At 42.2% G+C, this 17172-nt stretch overlaps 1 protein-coding gene and 1 pseudogene across 2 annotated transcripts in view; both read right to left on the bottom strand.

The window, feature by feature from the left end:
• LOC110204017 (uncharacterized) overlaps positions 1-10995 on the bottom strand; it is a 180725-nt gene extending 169730 nt beyond the window's left edge. Inside the window, exon 1 of the mRNA XM_078149118.1 lies at positions 10470-10995. Coding sequence (XP_078005244.1) covers positions 10470-10518 — 49 coding nt within the window. The 5' untranslated portion in view covers positions 10519-10995. The remainder of the gene's footprint in view (positions 1-10469) is intronic.
• LOC110204014 (immunoglobulin kappa variable 1D-13 pseudogene) lies at positions 4228-4876 on the bottom strand (annotated as a pseudogene). Its single transcript, XR_013484144.1, has 2 exons — positions 4699-4876; positions 4228-4535 (listed from the first exon to the last, which is right to left on the bottom strand). The product of XR_013484144.1 is annotated as an immunoglobulin kappa variable 1D-13 pseudogene (transcript).
• Positions 10996-17172: the final 6177 nt, after the last annotated feature.

Genomic DNA, 17172 nt, shown 5'->3' on the forward strand with positions numbered 1-17172 from the left:
AGTTAGAAAGAAAACTAAGACCAGAGAATCAGCAAAATTTATAGAGAGTGAAGGGCTCAGGCTTAGATGAAATAGAGATGGGGGCTAGGGGGAGGGGAGGAGGGACTGGGAGATGCTATGGTCTACTAGGTGTTGTTAGAAGAATGGGTCCCTTGCATTGTTGTGGAGAAACGTTTATTCTTCTTCTCTGTTTCTGTTATATCTTTCTGAAAGCTGAAAAGGAAAAAAAAAGATTTCTGGTCTTAACCTTTTATTTTTTGTATATGGGGTAAACTGAGGTGAAAAGGAGCAAAATGGTTATTCAGTTGCTTTTTTCCTATTAAAGTACATTTTCTGCTTTCCTCCACTGATGTCTTAGCACAGCCCTGCCTCACTTAGGTGCACTCCACTTGCAACTCAAGCTATCCCATCCTGATGTCATTGGACCTCTTCCAGAAAGAAGGATAAACAACAACCAGCCCCCACCTTGGAATCTTTCCCTGTAGACAAAACTAGCTGGAGCCAGGTTCTCCCTGATGTTCTTATTCCATGTGTTAGGATTCATGAAGGACAAAACAGTGAGAAGGAAGTGGTTTTCCTTGCTCAGATTGCCCAAAGTAGCTGGCATCTCATGACCAGGCCTTCCCAGCTCCTCCTCTTGCTTCCTAAAGCTTAAAAAAGTTTTCATAGATCTCAGAGTGGAAAATCCATTTTGCTGTGCACTCACAGGACATCCCCCAGGGTGGCAGGCTGGCTATCCTAGGATTTCCATTAAAGATGCTTTGTTTCTCTACTTGTGGCTTGGATTGATTTCAGGACTTGACAATCCTTTGTTAAGTATGACTTGTCAATCAATCAATCATTCAAATAATCAATCAATCACTTACTCAACAAGCAATTTATTATGTGATTCCTCTGTGGTAGACATTATGGATACATTGCACCAGGATATTCAACATATTCTTTCTAAGCATCTGGAAAATAAATATGAGGGTATTTTCAGATGGAAAGTGACCTCACATTCTCAGGTAGAAGCTTAGAGCTGAAAGGCCCTGAGGATTCTAAAAGGTAGAGGGGAGGGCCTGCCTGGGGGCTATCCAGTACAAAGCCATGGAGGTGGGAGAAGGGAATGTTGGGTGTGTGGAAGTACAAGGTCAGGAACTGTCACCTGTCCCTTGGGGTGTTATTGCCTCTGACTCCCGGAAGTCTGTGGGATGCCCTAGAGTTTGCTGAGCTTAGATGTGGTGTATAGGATGTGAGACCTGCTTGAGCCCTTCATTACCCAATGAAGGCCAAAAACATGGACTGGCCAATCAGAGAAGATGATTTAAGCCCTTCTGGACTGAGATGCCAACAATCCTCTGGCATGGTCTCTGAGTGAACCTGAAATTTTTCTTCTGTGTCAGCAACCAGAAGATCAGATTCATCTTGCACAGATATCCTGAGTCAGGGGCACTTCCTTCTTTATGGCTGCATAATCCCCCATCCACATAAAGAATAAATGAAACACTGTTAGGGAAACTTCAGGAAGGATATTCAAGCCCTAAGCTGTGGTTAGTGAAATGTTGCTATTTAAGGTAAAAATTCTAAGGAGTGTAATTTACTATTGTTTTAAGCTTTGCTATAGGATAGTTGTGTGAACTGTCCTGAAGGGAATGGTAGAAAAAGGCATGTGCTGCAGTCAGGGCACTGCTAAAGGTGAATGTGTATACCAGGGAAAAGTTTTGGGGATGATGGTGGAGGGCCTTTTAGTATCCTCCTGACTCTGTTTCCTCATTCTTGTAGTTCCTTTCTGAAAAAAAAATTCCCAACTTTACTCCTGAGCCTTGCTTTTGGACACCTTGTGGCTACATGATTAGCTGTGAGATATGATTCACGCCTGGAATCAAACACAGCTGAGGGAGTTTTCCCCTTCTGTATGGTATAGGACATTTTTGCAACTATGTCCGTCTTTTGCCTTTTATAGCAAATTTGTATAATCAAGAAGTTTTGTAAATACAATACTAAATATATTAAATTGTAGATTGATACTAGAGTGTCTCTGAGTTACTATAATAGGAAGCAAGTATGAATATCTTGTAATTTTAACCTGTATTTTTGGTCAAATAATAATATAGGGATGATATCCTACTAAGGGGGAAATCATTAGACAAAGTAATGAGACAAAGATGTAATGTGAGCATTTTCTAATTAAATACAATAATAAATTTGAGAAAAGCAACAGGATTGGACAGTTTTCTCTAAGAACTCTATGCAGATGTCAATGATTTCTGTTACTATGATTACTATTACTATGATTAACTTCTATATAGATGTGCACAACTTATCTCTCATGGAAATTCAAGCTTTGAGCATGTTTTGGTGAAAAGTTCTCAATGGATTTTGCACATAAATTGTATGGATAACAGCAAAGATAATGAAGTAATTTTCCCATTATTAAGTATCTGTTTGATAATTATAAAAGGTAGAAGAGCTCATTTATTGTGGGACCCTCCAATTTTTACAAGATTCTTCTATCAGGTACAGGAATCAGTTTCATTAAGGGCTGCTATTTGGATGGGATACCTGCTGAGTTCCCTTGCAACAAGAGCTGTTCGACTTTCAGGTGTATTGGATTTTGTGTTGTCTCTAAGTGTGTACACATTCCTTTTACTGATGGTGAGTGGAATCATCTTTGCAGACATTTTTGTACATTTTTTTATGTTTCAACCACAGGGTGGATCCCTTCCTGTAATGGTAATCAGGCCAGGGTTGGGTAAGTTGAAAATTTTTAGGGCACCTTTACTAGCCCCTTCCTCCCACCAGGAGGTGAACAGTGTGGTCCTTCAAAAAGGCTGCTCAGACACCCAGAGGCTGCTGAATGCCACTGCTGCTTCCAGTGAGAAACGACCCTATGATCTTGGTCACCTGTGTGCGGGGTTGTGACTACAGCTCCCAGTGTATGTGTACCTGCTGTTTGTTATTTTCCTGTCACCATGGTTCTCTGAGACAGTTAAAAATGGCAAAATGGTATGGGTGATGTCATTTGTTTCCTGTGTGATTTGTGTTTAAGTGCAGCACAGTTGAAGGAAGTTGTCAGCCTCTCTCTCCCCTCCACAGTGATCACAGTCCATTGGTGATGGCTGGACATGCAGTGGGTGACCTTGGCTTGTTTGATGTCTAACCAAGCTCTAAGCGCTCCCAGGCTCCTGCTTCACCTGCCTTAATGGCCATTGGAACCGATTGTTCTCATTTGCCTCTTCCACCAGGGGAAGCCTTCACAGCCTTGGGGTAGACACCCTGCTAATTCACCGATGGGTTTGAGACCCCTTAGTTACCTTCAACCTGGTTACCTATATACATTATGTGTATGTGTGTGTGTGTGTATGTGTATCTGTGTGTGTGCCTATGTGTGTGTTTGTGTGTGTGTGCATGTTGTGTGTGTGTGTGTATGGGTGTGTATGTATGTGTGTGTGCCTATGTGTGTTTGCGTGCCTGTGTGTGCATATGTGTGTGTGTGTGTGTGTGTGTGTGCCTGTGTGTGTGTTTATATCTGACTGTTTGGGTCCCGTTGAGCGCTTCTGTGCTTGTGGTCATGAATGCTAATTCTTCTACCCCATTTCTGATCTGGCTCCCTTGCTGCTGCTGCTCTGTCCGGCCTGCCCCTCTTCACGGGGAAGGCACTATCAAGGCCCTGTGGGAATAGGGATGGCAGGCCTGTTGTCCTCAAATGAGGTTTTCAGACATCTATCCCTGCAGATGGCAGGCATGAATGATGGGACAGTTCCAGTGAGTTCCCAGAGTAAGGAGAAAGACTGGATCCATCCTACAGATGAGGTTGCCTCAAGAACTTTAGGGACTGTTCCATACACCTGTCTGTCCTGGCTGGGGAAAAGCAGCAAGAGCTGAGAGTCCAGGTCCATTCCCCTGCATCATCTACAGTTTCCTCTTCAGAACCAGCTCAGTTTTCCGGATATAGAGCTGGGAGCAGAGGACAGAGCAAGAATGACAAGCAGACCCATTGGGAAGGTTTGTGGTCCCTGGCTAAAGCACACCAGGCAGAAGATTCTCTTCCTCCTTTTTCTCTCTCTTCTTACTCTTTCTACCTCAACCAGGGCCCCTGAGACAAATGGCTCCTGCAGCAGGGCTGAATTGTCCCAGTTCTCCCCTGAGGGCAGTGGTTGCCCCAAGCCTGTGACTCTGGGGAAGCAGCTGCTGCCCTCTGCTGAAGGGCTGAGCAGCCTGGAGAGGTTTTTGTTCAGCGCTGAATCACTGTGGGAATGCAGCACTATAAGCCTGACAACAGTAACAATCTGCCACATCCTCAGCCTCCACTGCACTGATGGTCAGGTTGAAATCTGTCCCAGAGCCACTGCCACTGAACCAGGCAGGGACCCCAGAGTTCAGGGTGGAAGCATCATAGATCAGTTGCTTGGGAGCCTGTCCTGGTTTCTGCTGGTACCAGGCCATACTCTTGCCAATGCTGGAACTGGCCTTGCAGCTGATGGTGACTTGGTCCCCTGCAGCCACAGACAGGGAGGCTGGGGACTGGGTCAGCTCAATGGCTGCCTGGGATTCTAAAGGAGAAGAAGAAAGAGATTTCAGCGAATGAAGAATCTTATGTAGAGACAGTGAATGCAGGAGTAGTTCCTTTATCCTCAGGTTGTGTCAGAGATGACCACTGGAAAACTCCTTCTGTCTCTGAAGTGGTGCCAGCCTATGGCTTTTTGGAATTCTTACCTTCAGGCCAGAGCAGTAGAAGCCAGAGGAGCAAGGACTGGGAGAGCATTGTGACCCTTGCAGAGCTGGAGGCAGACAGCTCTGAGTTCACAGGTAGACTGATGGGAAATATTTGTCTTTCAGGCTGAGATTGTGAAATGTCCTTTGGACATCACCATGCAAAACAGTGCTGGTCCAGCCTGAAAGGTAGGACCCCAGGAGTGATTATATACACATGGGTGGAGTGGCCTAACTGTATTTCCTTGAAAATGTGACCTCATGTGGCTTTTTTTCTATCTTGCTGTAGTCAATGTACATGTCTTAGGCTGGACATGGTGATGGCTGTGGCGGATGGCCAAATGTGGTTATAAACAGGTGCAGGCCTGTCTACCTTCCCAGGAGAGATCAGATGGCTCTGGGTCTACAGACCAAGACTTGATAAGTTTCTATGCAAAGAACAGAATTAAAAAAGAAAGAAGGGAGCTGAGTTAGAAAGAAAACTAAGGCCAGGAACCAACAAAATTCAGAGAGTTAAGGGCACAGGTTTAGATGAAATGGAGATGGAGGCGACTTGGAGATGCTCTGGTTTACTAGGTGTTGTGCGGTGAATGCGTCCCTTGAGGTTTTTTTGGATGTGGGGAGAGAGAATATGTTTATTTTTCTCTTCTGTATTTCGGTTACATCTTTCTGAAAGCTAAAAAGAAAAACAAAGGGATTGCTTGTTTCAACCTTTCTTTTTGTTTTGGGGAAACTGAGGGCAAAAGGGGTGAATGGTCATTCAGGTGCCTTTTTCATCTTGTTTCCTCTACTCAGAATGCTGTCACCTTGTATCAGGCCCTCATCATCTCTAGGGTGGACTCTTGCCATGACTGTCTAGTTGGTTTCCATGCCTCCACTTTCTCCCCACTCCAGCCAATGCTGCACTCGGCTGTGAAATGGATCATCTGAGACAGCAGCTCTCACCGTGTCACCTCCTCTACTCCAGAAACTGCAGTCCCTCTGTATTACCTCCAGGATGGAATAAAAAATCCTCTAAATCCAGACCTTGGCCAATTCTTCCCTTTCCTATTTCCTCACACTCTACCCCATTCCAAGCACCCCATGATCTCGTGACACTGGTCTTCTCTCTGTTTCTTATAAAGGACCCTCCTCTGTCTCTGTGCCCCTTCAGTGGCATCCCATGTTCCTGGAATGCTCTTCTTCCTCACTGCTGCTTCCTGGCTTCACGTACTTTATGTTTGCTCTGAAACAAACATGTCGGGAAGCTTCCCGTTACATTTTCTTGCAGTATGATCTCCCCCAGCAGTCTTTTTGGTAATGCCCATACATCATGCTGGGCAGAGGAGTGTCTGTGGCAGCTGTCTGACTGAGTGTACCTTTTCAGTTTAAAATTTTTAATATTGAGCTTAAACACTAAGAGAAGAACATTTCCATACCTGCAGCAGAACACAGAAAGAGGATTCTGTGCGAAACTATGAACCTCACTTTCACACAGCTTGCAGAAGTAGAATAAAGTGCATCCCTGTCACTTGAAACTGTCATGCTTATCTATACTTCTTTCTGTTCTTTCTTGTGCATTTAAGCAGATGATTCGATGCTCTAGTTTTTCTTCCCTCATGATTGCTCTTCCCTCATTCCTGAATTAAAAAGTGAGAAGAAATAAAGAAAACACATCCCCTGTGACGTACAAGCACAGTGAAGCAGAATAACTCTAGACAGTGTCAGAGTCCACTTTCTGCATCTGGTGTCCATCCTCCCTTTGTCAGATGGGTAGCACGTCTTCTCAGAGTTTCTCTAAAGACATGGTTCCGAGTTGTTTGTCTTGACCATGCTGATGTCCTCATACTTGCTAATGCTGGAACTGGCCTTGCAGCTGGTGATGGCTGTGTCCTGGAGGAAGTGATTGGGCAAAGTAAGAAGACAAAGGTATGATGTGATATATTTCTAATTAAAGAGGATAGCAAATTTGGGAGAAAAGCAACAAGATTAAACTGTTTCCTCTAAAAATTATATACAGGTCTCTATGATTTGCATCCAAAATTTAACTATCATGGAAATCCAGGCTTTAGGAATGCTTTGGCAATAACTTTTCAAATTTGTATTTTCCATTATTAAAGTATCTATCTGATAATTTTGAAAGGCAGAAGAACTCATTTTATGATTGGACCCTCAAATTTTAAAAGATTCTTATTCTAGATACAGGATTTAGGTAAGGACAGAAACAGCAAATGGTATATAAAGTGAAATTCTCTGAAGTTTCAAATTGGAGAACCAAATTTAAGTGATTGTACTAACTTATACTAAGTCAGAATTATCTAGAAACTTCTAGATCTGAACCAGGGAAGCAGAATTCTGTTGTAGAACTGTCTTGAGAATAAAACCTGTTGTCCAACAAAAGATTTCTAGAGACCAGGTAACTATATGAGACATCTGGGACTTAAAAGGTGCTGATTAAATGGACATTGAGAATAGATTACTGGGATACAAGGAGATGTAATGTTAGTTAACATTGGTAATAACGATCATATTGCTCTGTGTGGTTGATGTTTATATTTTCTTGGTTACCTGGTGACATGCCAATTTCCCTTACCAAAACTAGTCTATTGTGAATCCTCTGAGTGGTTTAATCTATTCTGATTAAGGTAATTATGCAATTATGGGCATTGTGGGAAAAACTTTGTTATGTTGTTGGAACCTAGTGTTGTGTGCTGGGAAACTGAACCATGTTTGTGTGCGTTTAACCAAGGACCTATGTTCTGCTATTTATTCTCAATTGGCAACTGACATGTGTTCTAAGAGCCTGTCAGGTCTTTCTGAGTACTTCCACAGCTGCCACCTTGTGGATGTGGACTCCTGGGTCATCTGATGGCAGCAGCTACAAGTGGACATCTCTTTCCACTTCCTAAGGAAAAGTGAAGTCTTCCCCATGATTGCCTTGGCCTGCAGTTGGCACCGTTGGGCACACCTTTGACCAAAAGAAAGGGGATGTGAACCATTTTGGAGCCCCCCAAGAAGTGAGAAAGTCCTAAAACCTATATTGGACAATGAGGAGAAAGACATTTTTGGCCAGCTCTGAGCTTAACCTACCATAATGCTTTGCGTGCTCTGGCATAACAAACGTGCTTTGTTTAGCTCTCTGAGTGCAACCAAAATGCTCCTTCCTGTGTCAGCAACTAACTATGGGACTGGATGAAACTGATCCTGAGCATTCTTCTGTTTATGACTCCCAAGGACAGGATGCTTTCAACTGGATGCTGTGTTGAATGATGAGACTTTTTCTTATTTTGATATTATATGGACACTTGTTATTCTACGTCATGTGATAGGTATGCATGTTAATGATAAAAGAAACACAGGAATCCTGGATCGATAATGTCAATGGACACTTGACATTCTATTATTTTATTGTATTTACATTCTATGCAATTAAGAAATTCCTTCCTCATATCATGGTTAACCCATATGGAGACTTTCATATTGGCTGACATAGGTAGGCATCCTGAGGCAGGCAGGGAGGGAGGGTTGAGAGGGAATTCCTCTGAAGATCTAAGAGCCCCTTTGTTTATCTGTCCTTGAGCTCATTGTCACAATGAGCTCCTATGCTTATTTCTGTATGCATGTTCCAGAAGCTTTGAGACAAAAAAAAAAATGTGTACATGCAGCCTGATTTTGTCTCTCTTTCTTTTTTTCCTTTTCCTTTTTTCTTTTTTTAGGCAATTGAAGTTAAGTGACTTGCCCAGGGTCATACAATTAGTAAATGTCAAAAGTTTGGTCTGAGGGGAGGTTTGATCTCAGGTCCTCCTGACTTTAGGGTTGGTGCTCTATCCACTGTGTCACCTAGCTGCCCCTGTTTGTCTTTCTTAGAATGAACTCAGTAATGGCTGACAAAGCATAAATCTGAAGTCTTAAAAAAAGCAGTTGGGGAATGGCTGACTAAATTATGGTCTACAGTAGTAGTACATGGTGAAAAGAAGGTTTTAGAGAAACCATAGAAATTTATAAAAATGTACTGATGCAGAGTGACAGAAAAGACCAGGAGAACAAATGATTGAGTAAGGAGAACACTAGGCCTGGTACCTAGGTCAGGCATGGTGGCCCAAGCTTGTCATCCCTGCTACCAGGGAGGCTGAGGCTGGTGCATTGCTTGAGCTCAGAAGTTAGGAGCTGCAGCTAGCCTAAGGCCAGATCAGGTGTCCCGATTGAGTCTGACACCAACAGAAGCCCTGGTCTCCTCCCCTGGGAGGCTGCCTCAAAATATGCCAGCTGGCCCAGATCAGAAAGAGAGCATATGAAAGTTTCCATGCCAATCAACTCTGAGATCCAGCCCATGAGCAGCTGTTATATTTTCAGCCAGGTGAGATGGGGAGATCTAGACTCAAAAGAATTTGGGAGGGGAAGAGCCTCAGAGCTCTGTCCAGAGCAGGAACAATTGCTATTTACACTCCCTTTCAGCCATCAAACCTCAAACAGTGACCCAGAGAGGCTTGGGCTGGGACTTACTACTGGCCAATCAGTGAGAGCCAGAGTGATCTGGATTTATGGTATATTGAAGCAGCTCCATTTCAATCTCAATGAGCTTAATGAAAGCCTTCCAGGGCTCAGTTTCAAACAATTTATATTCTTTTGGTCAATGGCCCTAAATGTAAGTGTATGATTCTCCATGAGGAGGAAGGAAGGAATGGAGGGAGGAAGGAAAGAATGAGTGTTGCCTCACTGGAACGGGACAGTTGGGTTCCCAGTGGGGCAGTTACTCCTATTCACAGATTGTTGTTCATCCTTCACTCTTGAAGACACCAATAACACAAGGGTGATGATGTCTTGACTTGCAAGTGAATTGGATTGAAGTGAGGCAGGGCTGTGCAAAGTCACTAGCCTCACTCTTCTGTAAAGCCATCTCAGTCCAGTAGCAAGATACAGATCAGGTTGACCGGAGATGGCCTCTGAGACCTGAGAAAGAGAAATGAAAAACAGAGCTGGGAAAAACCTCCCTTGCTCTGGATCCATGACCATCACATTGTCTTCACTTATGAGAGTAGTGTGAGAATGAGATCAGCTCCTGGAGGCAGCTCCCATGGCAAGATTTGTGGGCCTTAGCCAAAGCATGCCACGCAGAAGTTCTTTCTCTTCCACCTTTTTCTCTCTCTTCTAAGTCTTTCTACCTCAACCAGCATCCCTTTGACAAATGGCTCCTGCATCAGGGCTGAAGCGGGCCCCATTCTCCCCCGAGGGCAGTGGTTGCCCCAAGCCTGTGACTCTGGGGAAGCAGCTGCTGCCCTCTGCTGAAGGGCTGAGCAGCCTGGGGAGGTTTTTGTTCGGGGCTGAAACACTGTGGGAATGGGTAACTATTATATTGAAAACAGTAATAATCTGCCACATCCTCAGCCTCCACTGCACTGATGGTGAAGGTGAAATCTGTCCCAGAGCCACTGCCACTGAACCGGTCAGGGACCCCAGACTGCAGGGTGGAAGCATAATAAATCAGGAGCCTGGGAGACTGTCCTGGTTTCTGCTGATACCATGCCATGTACTTGCTAACGCTGGAACTGGCCTTGCAGCTGATGGTGACTTGATCTCCTGCAGCCACAGACAGGGAGGCTGGAGACTGGGTCAGCTCAATGGCTGCCTGGGATTCTAAAGGAGAAGAAGAAAGATACTGAAATGAATGAAGAATCCTGTGTAGAGATAGTGAATCCAGGAGTAGTTCCCTTTCCCTCAGGTTGTGTCAGAGATGCCCACTGGAAAACTCCTTCTGTCTCTAAAGTGATGCCAAATATGGCTCATTGGAATCTTACCTTGAGGCCCGAGCAGTAGAATGCAGAGAAGCAAGGACTGGGAGAGCATTGTGACCTTTGTAGAGCTACAGGCAGAGAGCTTCAGCTCAGAGGGAGAGAGAAGGGAGATATTTGTATCTCAGGCTGGGTTTGAGAAGGTGCTTTGGATATCACCATGCAAAACAGTGCTGGCCCAGCCTGAACTGAAGGACCGCAGGAGTGGTTATGTTCACGTCGGAGGGAGTGGCCCAATTGTGTTTCCTGGAAGGCTTCACCTCCTATGGCCTATGTTGTTATTGCTGTTTTAAATGCACCTGCCTTAGGCAGGAGATGGTGGTGGCTGTGGCAAGTGGCCAGTTGTGGTTATATGCAGGGGAAGCCTGTCTACCTTGCCAGGAAAGATCTGAAGGCTCTGGGTCTAGAGACCAAGAGTTGACAAGGGTCTATGCAAAGAACAGAATGAAGAAAGAGAGGAAGGAGCTGAGTTAGAAAGAAAACTAAGACAAGGAAAGTAACAAAATTTATAGAGAGTTAAGGACCCAGGCTTAGATGGAATGGAAACTGTGTGTGTGTGTGTGTGAGTGTGTGTGTGTGTGTGTGTGTGTGTGGTGTGTGTGTGTGTTGTGTTGGGGGGGAACTTGGAGATTCTATGGTCTACTAGGTGTTGTAAGGAGAATGTGTCCACTGTGTTGTTGAGGAGAAATGTTTATTCTTCTCTTCTGTGTTTCTCTTATATCTTTCTGAAAGTTAAAAAAAGAAAAGACGGCTGGTTTAACATTTTTTTTTTGTAGATGGGGAAACTGAGGCCAAAAGAAGTAAAATGGTTATTCAGTTGCTTTTTTCTTATTAAAGTACACCTTCTCCTTCCCTCCCCTGATGTCTTGGCACACCCCTGCCTCACTTAGGTCCAGTTCACTTGGAAGTCAACCCATCCCCCTCGATGTCATTGGTCGTCTTGCAGAAAGAAGGATAAACAACAAACAATAACGACCAGCCCACATCTTGGAATCTTTCCCTGTAGACCAAAGCAGCTGGATCCAGGTCATCGCCTGACTTCCTTACACCTTCTGCTGGATTCAGGGCATGAAGATCAGAGCACCCGCTTGTAAGTATATGACTCATCATAATGAGGAAGGAAAGAGAGAAGGAAGGAGCATTGCCCAGCTGGAACTGAACAGTTCGGTCCCCAGTGGGGACGCTACTACTCCTCACACATTGTTGTTTGTAGTACATTCTTTTTAAAAAATACATTTATTTTTACTTTCAACATTCACTTTTATAAGATTTTGAGTTCTACATTTTCCCACCTGCTTACTACTCCACCATCAATGCATTAGTGTTCTAATTTTTACACATCTTCTCCAGCATTTATCATTTTCCTCTTCTGTCATGTTAACTAATACAACAGGTGTGAGATGGTACCTAAGAGTTCTTTTAATGTGTGTTTCTCTAATCCATAGTGATTAAGAGCATTTTTTTTCATGTGACTATAGATAGATATAATTTCTACATATGAAAACTGCCTGTTCATATCCTTTGAGTATTTGTGAATTGGGGAATGACTTGTATTCTTATAAATTTGTCTCAGTTCTCTCTGCATTTTAGAAATGAGGCCTTTATCAGAGATACTGCTGTAAAAATTATTTCCCAGCTTTCTGCTTCCTTTCTAATCTTGGTTGTATGGGTTTGTTTGTGCAAAACTTTTAAATTAATAAAATCACAATCACCATTTTGCATTTCATAATGTTCTCATTTTCTTATTTTGTCATAAATTCTTCTCTGCTCCATAGATGTGACAGGTAAACTTTTCCTTGATTTTCTAATTGCTTATAGTATCAGTCTTTATATCTAAATCATGTACCCATTTTGACTTTATCTTGATATGGTGTGGAAGATGTTGGTCTGTGCTTAATGTCTGCCATACTATTTTCATTTTCCTAGCAGTTTTTGTCAAATAGTTAGTTCTCATCCCAAAAGGTGGAGTCTTTGAGCTTATCAAATTGTAGATCCCTATAGTCATTGACTACTGCGTCTTGTGTAAGTAACCTATTCCAGTGATCTATCTATTTCTTTGTCAATACCAAGTAGTTTTGATGACTGCTGCTTTTTAATAGTTGTAGATCTGGTACGCCTAGGCCACCTTCCATTGCATTTCATTTAATTCCTTTGATATTCTGGATCTTTTGTTCTTCCAGAACAAAATTATTATTTTTGGTAGTTTGATTGAAACAGCAATTAACAAGTAAATTCATTTGGGTAAAGTTGTCATTTTGATTATATTGGCCAGGCATACCCATGAGCAGCTGATATTTTTCCAGTTATTTACATCTGATGTTTCCTTTATTCTTAAAGGGGACCAATGAAATCAGGAAGGTGATGCCTCCACTTGCCAGGGAGTTGGATTTAAGTGAGGCAGGGCTGTGTAAAGTAACCAGCCTCACTCTCTTCTGTAAAGTCATGTGGGTCCAGTGGCAAGACATAGATCAGGATGACTAAAAAATGGTTCCTGAAACCTGAGAAAGAGAAATGAAAAACTGAGACCTGGGAAAGACCTCTCTCCCACTACATCTAGGGCCATCTTGCCTATTATCTTGACCTATGTTGTAGCACAGGCCTCTGATGGGTCAGAGGGGGGGAGAGTGAGGCTGATGTCTTTTCGCAGCCCCTGCCTCACTTAAATCCAATTCACTAGCAAGTCAAGACAACCCCCTCATCTTGTCAATGATGCTCTTTCAGAAAGAAGGATAAAGAAGAAACAACAACAACCAGCCCCCACCTTGGAATCTTTCCCTGTAGACAAAACCAGCTGGAGCCAGCTTGGCCCCTTACCTTCTTACCGCATGGGTTACGATTCATGGCATGAAGGACAAAATAATGAGAATGAAGTGGATTTCCTTGCTCAGATCAGCCAGGCTGTCTGGCATCTCATGACTAGGGCTTGCTAGCTTCTCCTCTTCCTTCCTAAATGCAAAAGAACTTTTCATGATTCAAAAGATTGGGAAATCCTTTTTGCTGTGCACTCATGGGGACATCCCCCAGGGGGGCAGGCTGGCTACCCCAGGATTTCCATGAAAGATGCTTTGTTTCTCTACTTGTGGCTCTGGGTGATTTCAGGACTTGATACTCCCTTCTTAATTATGACTTCTCAATCAATCAATCAGTTAATCAATCAATCACTTATTCAACAAGCAATTGATTACATGATTCCTCTGTGGTAGATTTTATGGATACATTGCATCTGGATATTCAACATATTCTTATCTAAGAATCTGCAAAATAAATCTGAGGTAATTTTCAGATCGAAAGTGACCTCACCTTCTCAGGTAGAAGCCTAGAGTTGAAAGACCCTGAGGATTCTAAAAGGTAGAGGGGAGAGGGCCTGCCTGGGGGCTATCCAGTACAAAGTCATGGAGGTGGCAGATGGGAATGTTGGGTGTGTAGAAGAATAAGATCAGGAATTGTCACCTGTGCCTTAGGGTGTTATTGCCTTCTGACTCTCTGAAGGCTGTGGGATGCCCTAGAGTTTGCTGAGCTTAGATGTGGTGTATAGGATGTGAGACCTGCTTGAGCCCTTCATTACCCGCTGAAGGCCAAAAATGTGGACTGGCCATTCAGAGAAGACGATTTAAGCCTTTCTGGACTGAGATGCCAAGTTTCTGCTGGGACGGTCTCTGAGTGAATTTGAAATTTTCCTGCTGTGTCAGCAACCAGAAGATCAGATAAAGCTTGCACAGCTATCCTAGGTCAGGGGAACTTCCTTGCTTTATGACTGCATAATCCCCGAACCACATAAAGGATAAATCAAACAATAATTGTTAGGGAAACAGAGGGAAGGATATTCAGGCCTTAAGTTGTGGTTAGTAAAATGTTGCTATTTCAGGTAAAAATTCTAAGGAGTGTAATTTACTATTGTTTTAAGCTTTGATTACAGGGATAGTTGTCTGAATTGTCCTGAAGGTAATGGTAGAAAAAGGCAGGTTCTGTAGTCCTGGAACTGCTAAAGGAGAATGTCTGTACCAGGGAAAAGTTTTAGGGATGATGGTGGCAGGGCCTTGGTAGGATCCTCCTGACTCTTTTCCCTCATTGTTCTATTTCTGTTCTGAAAAGGAAAATTTCCGACTGGTTAATTCTGAGCCTTGGTTTAACACCTTGTGACTATATGATTATCTGTGAGATATGACTCATGACTGGAATCAAATGTAGCTGAGGGAGTATTCTCCTTCTGTTATGGTATAGGACATTTTTCCAACTGTGTCTCTCTTTTTCCTTTTATAGCAAATTTGTATAATGAAGAACTTTTGTAAATACAGTGCTAAATCTGTTAAATAATAGATTGATATTTAAAAGATTTAGTGTTGTTTTTCTGTCTTTTTTAGGAAGGTGAACAGTTCAATTTTAATAAGTCCTTTATGTTTTCTCTATCCTGTTTACCTCTTCATGCTTCTCTTGAGTCCAATATTTGAAAGTCAAATTTTCTTTTGAGCTCTGGTCTTCTCATCAAGAATGCTTGAAAATCATCTATTTCACTGAATGCCTAATTTCCCCTTGAGGGATTATACTCAGTCTTGTTGGGTAGGTGATTCTTGGATGTAATCCTAGTTCCTTTGACCTCCAGAATATCATATTCCATCATTTGAAGCTGCTAAGTCTTGTGTTATCCTGATTCTATTTCCATAATGCTTGAATTTTTTCTTCCTGGCTACTTGCAATATTTTCTCCTTGGCCTGGGAATTCTGGAATTTGGCTGTAATATTCCTAGGAGTGTTCCTTTGGGGATCTCTTTCAGAAGGTAAACAGTGTATTCTTTCAATTCCTATTTTGTCCTCTGGTTCTAGAATATCAGGGCAGTTGTCCTTGATATTTTCTTTAAATATACACACACACATATATATATATATATATATATATATATATATATATATATATATATATATATATACATATATATATATGTATATATACAGATATATGTATGTATGTATTTATGTATTTATTTACTTATTTATTTTTAGTTTTCAACATTTACTGCCACAAGATTTTGAATTCCATATTTTCACCCCATCTTGCCCTTCCTCCCACCCCAAGATGGCATGCATTCCACTAGTCTGCCCTCCCTTCTATCTCTCACCCCCCCTTCTCTTATCCCTTTCCCCTTCTATTTTCCTGTAGGGCAGGATAGATTTCTGTACCTCATTTCCTGTATTTCTTATTTCCCAGTTGCATGTGGAAATATTTTTTTTAAACATGTGTTTTTAAAACTTTGGATTCCAAATTTTCTCCCTTCCTCCAACCCCACCCACCCTCATTTAAAAAGCAAGCAAGTCAATACAGTCCATACAGGTGCAGTGATGAAAACACGTCCATAGTAGACATGTTGTGAAAAACTAACTCTGTTTCCCTTAATGCTATCCTGCCCCCCCATTTATTCTATTCTTTCTTTTGACCTTGTCCCTCCTCAGAAGTATTTCCTTCTGATTACCCCTTTCCCAATCTGCCTTTCTCTCTATCGTCCCCCTGTTCTCTTGTCCTCTTCCTCTGCTATTTTCCTGTAGGGTAAGACAGATTTCCATACCCAATCGAATGTGTATGTTATTCCCTCCTTAAGCCAAATCCTATGAGAATAAGATTCCCTCATTTCCTCTCACCTTTCCCTGTTTCCCCTCCACTGTAAGAACCTTTTCTTGTCTGTTTTGTGGAAGATAATGTACCGCATTCAACCTCTCCCTTTCTCCTTCTCCTAGTATAATCCTCTCTCACCCCTCAATTTTATTCTCCAGATATCACCCCTTCATCTTCAACTCACCCTGTGCCCTCTATCTATCTATCTATCTATCTATCTATCTATCTATCTATCTATCTATCTATCTATCTGTCTATCCATCCATCCATATAATTTTTCCTCTCCCACTACCCTAATACTGACAAACATCTCATGAGTCATAAATATCATCTTTCCATGCAGGAATTAAACAGTTCAGCCTTAATAAGTCTCTTATGATTTCTCTTTCCTGTTTACCTCTTCATGTCCACTTGAATCTTGTATTTGAAAGTCAAATTTTCTATTCAGCTCTGGTCTTTTCAACAAGAATGCTTGAAAGTCCTCCATTTCACTGAATGACCATTTTTTCCCTGAAGGATTATATCAGTTTTGCTGGGTAGGTGATTCTTGGTTGTAATCCTATCTCCTTTGCCCTCCAGAATATTATATTCCATGCCCTGCGGTCCCTTAATGTGGAAGCTGCTAAATCTTGTGTTATCCTGATTGTGTTTCCACCATACTTGAATTGTTTCTTTCTGGCTGCTTGCAATATTTTCTCCTTGATCTGGGAACTCTGGAATTTGGCTACAATATTCCTAGGAGTTTTCCTTTGGGGACCTCTTTCAGGGGAATCGGTGATTCTTTCAATTTCTATTTTGCCCTCTGGTTCTAAAATATCAGGGCAGTTTTCCTTGATAATTTCTTGAAGATGATATCTAGGCTCTTTTTGTCATGGCTTTCAGATAGTCCAATAATTTTTAAATTCTCTCTCCTGGATCTATTTTCCAGGTCAGTTGTTTTCCAGTGAGATATTTCACATTGTCTTCTATTTTTTCATTCTTTTGGATTTGTTCTACTGTGTCTTGATTTTCATAAAGTCACTATCTTCCAATTGCTCTATTCTAATTTTTAAGGAAGTATTTTCTTCAGTAAGCTTTTGGACTTCCTTTTCCATTTGGCCAATTT

Source organism: Phascolarctos cinereus, unplaced genomic scaffold (assembly GCF_003287225.1).
Source record: "Phascolarctos cinereus isolate Bilbo 61053 unplaced genomic scaffold, phaCin_HiC Scaffold_2;HRSCAF=192, whole genome shotgun sequence".
In the NCBI taxonomy this organism is placed as follows: Eukaryota; Metazoa; Chordata; class Mammalia; order Diprotodontia; family Phascolarctidae; genus Phascolarctos; species Phascolarctos cinereus.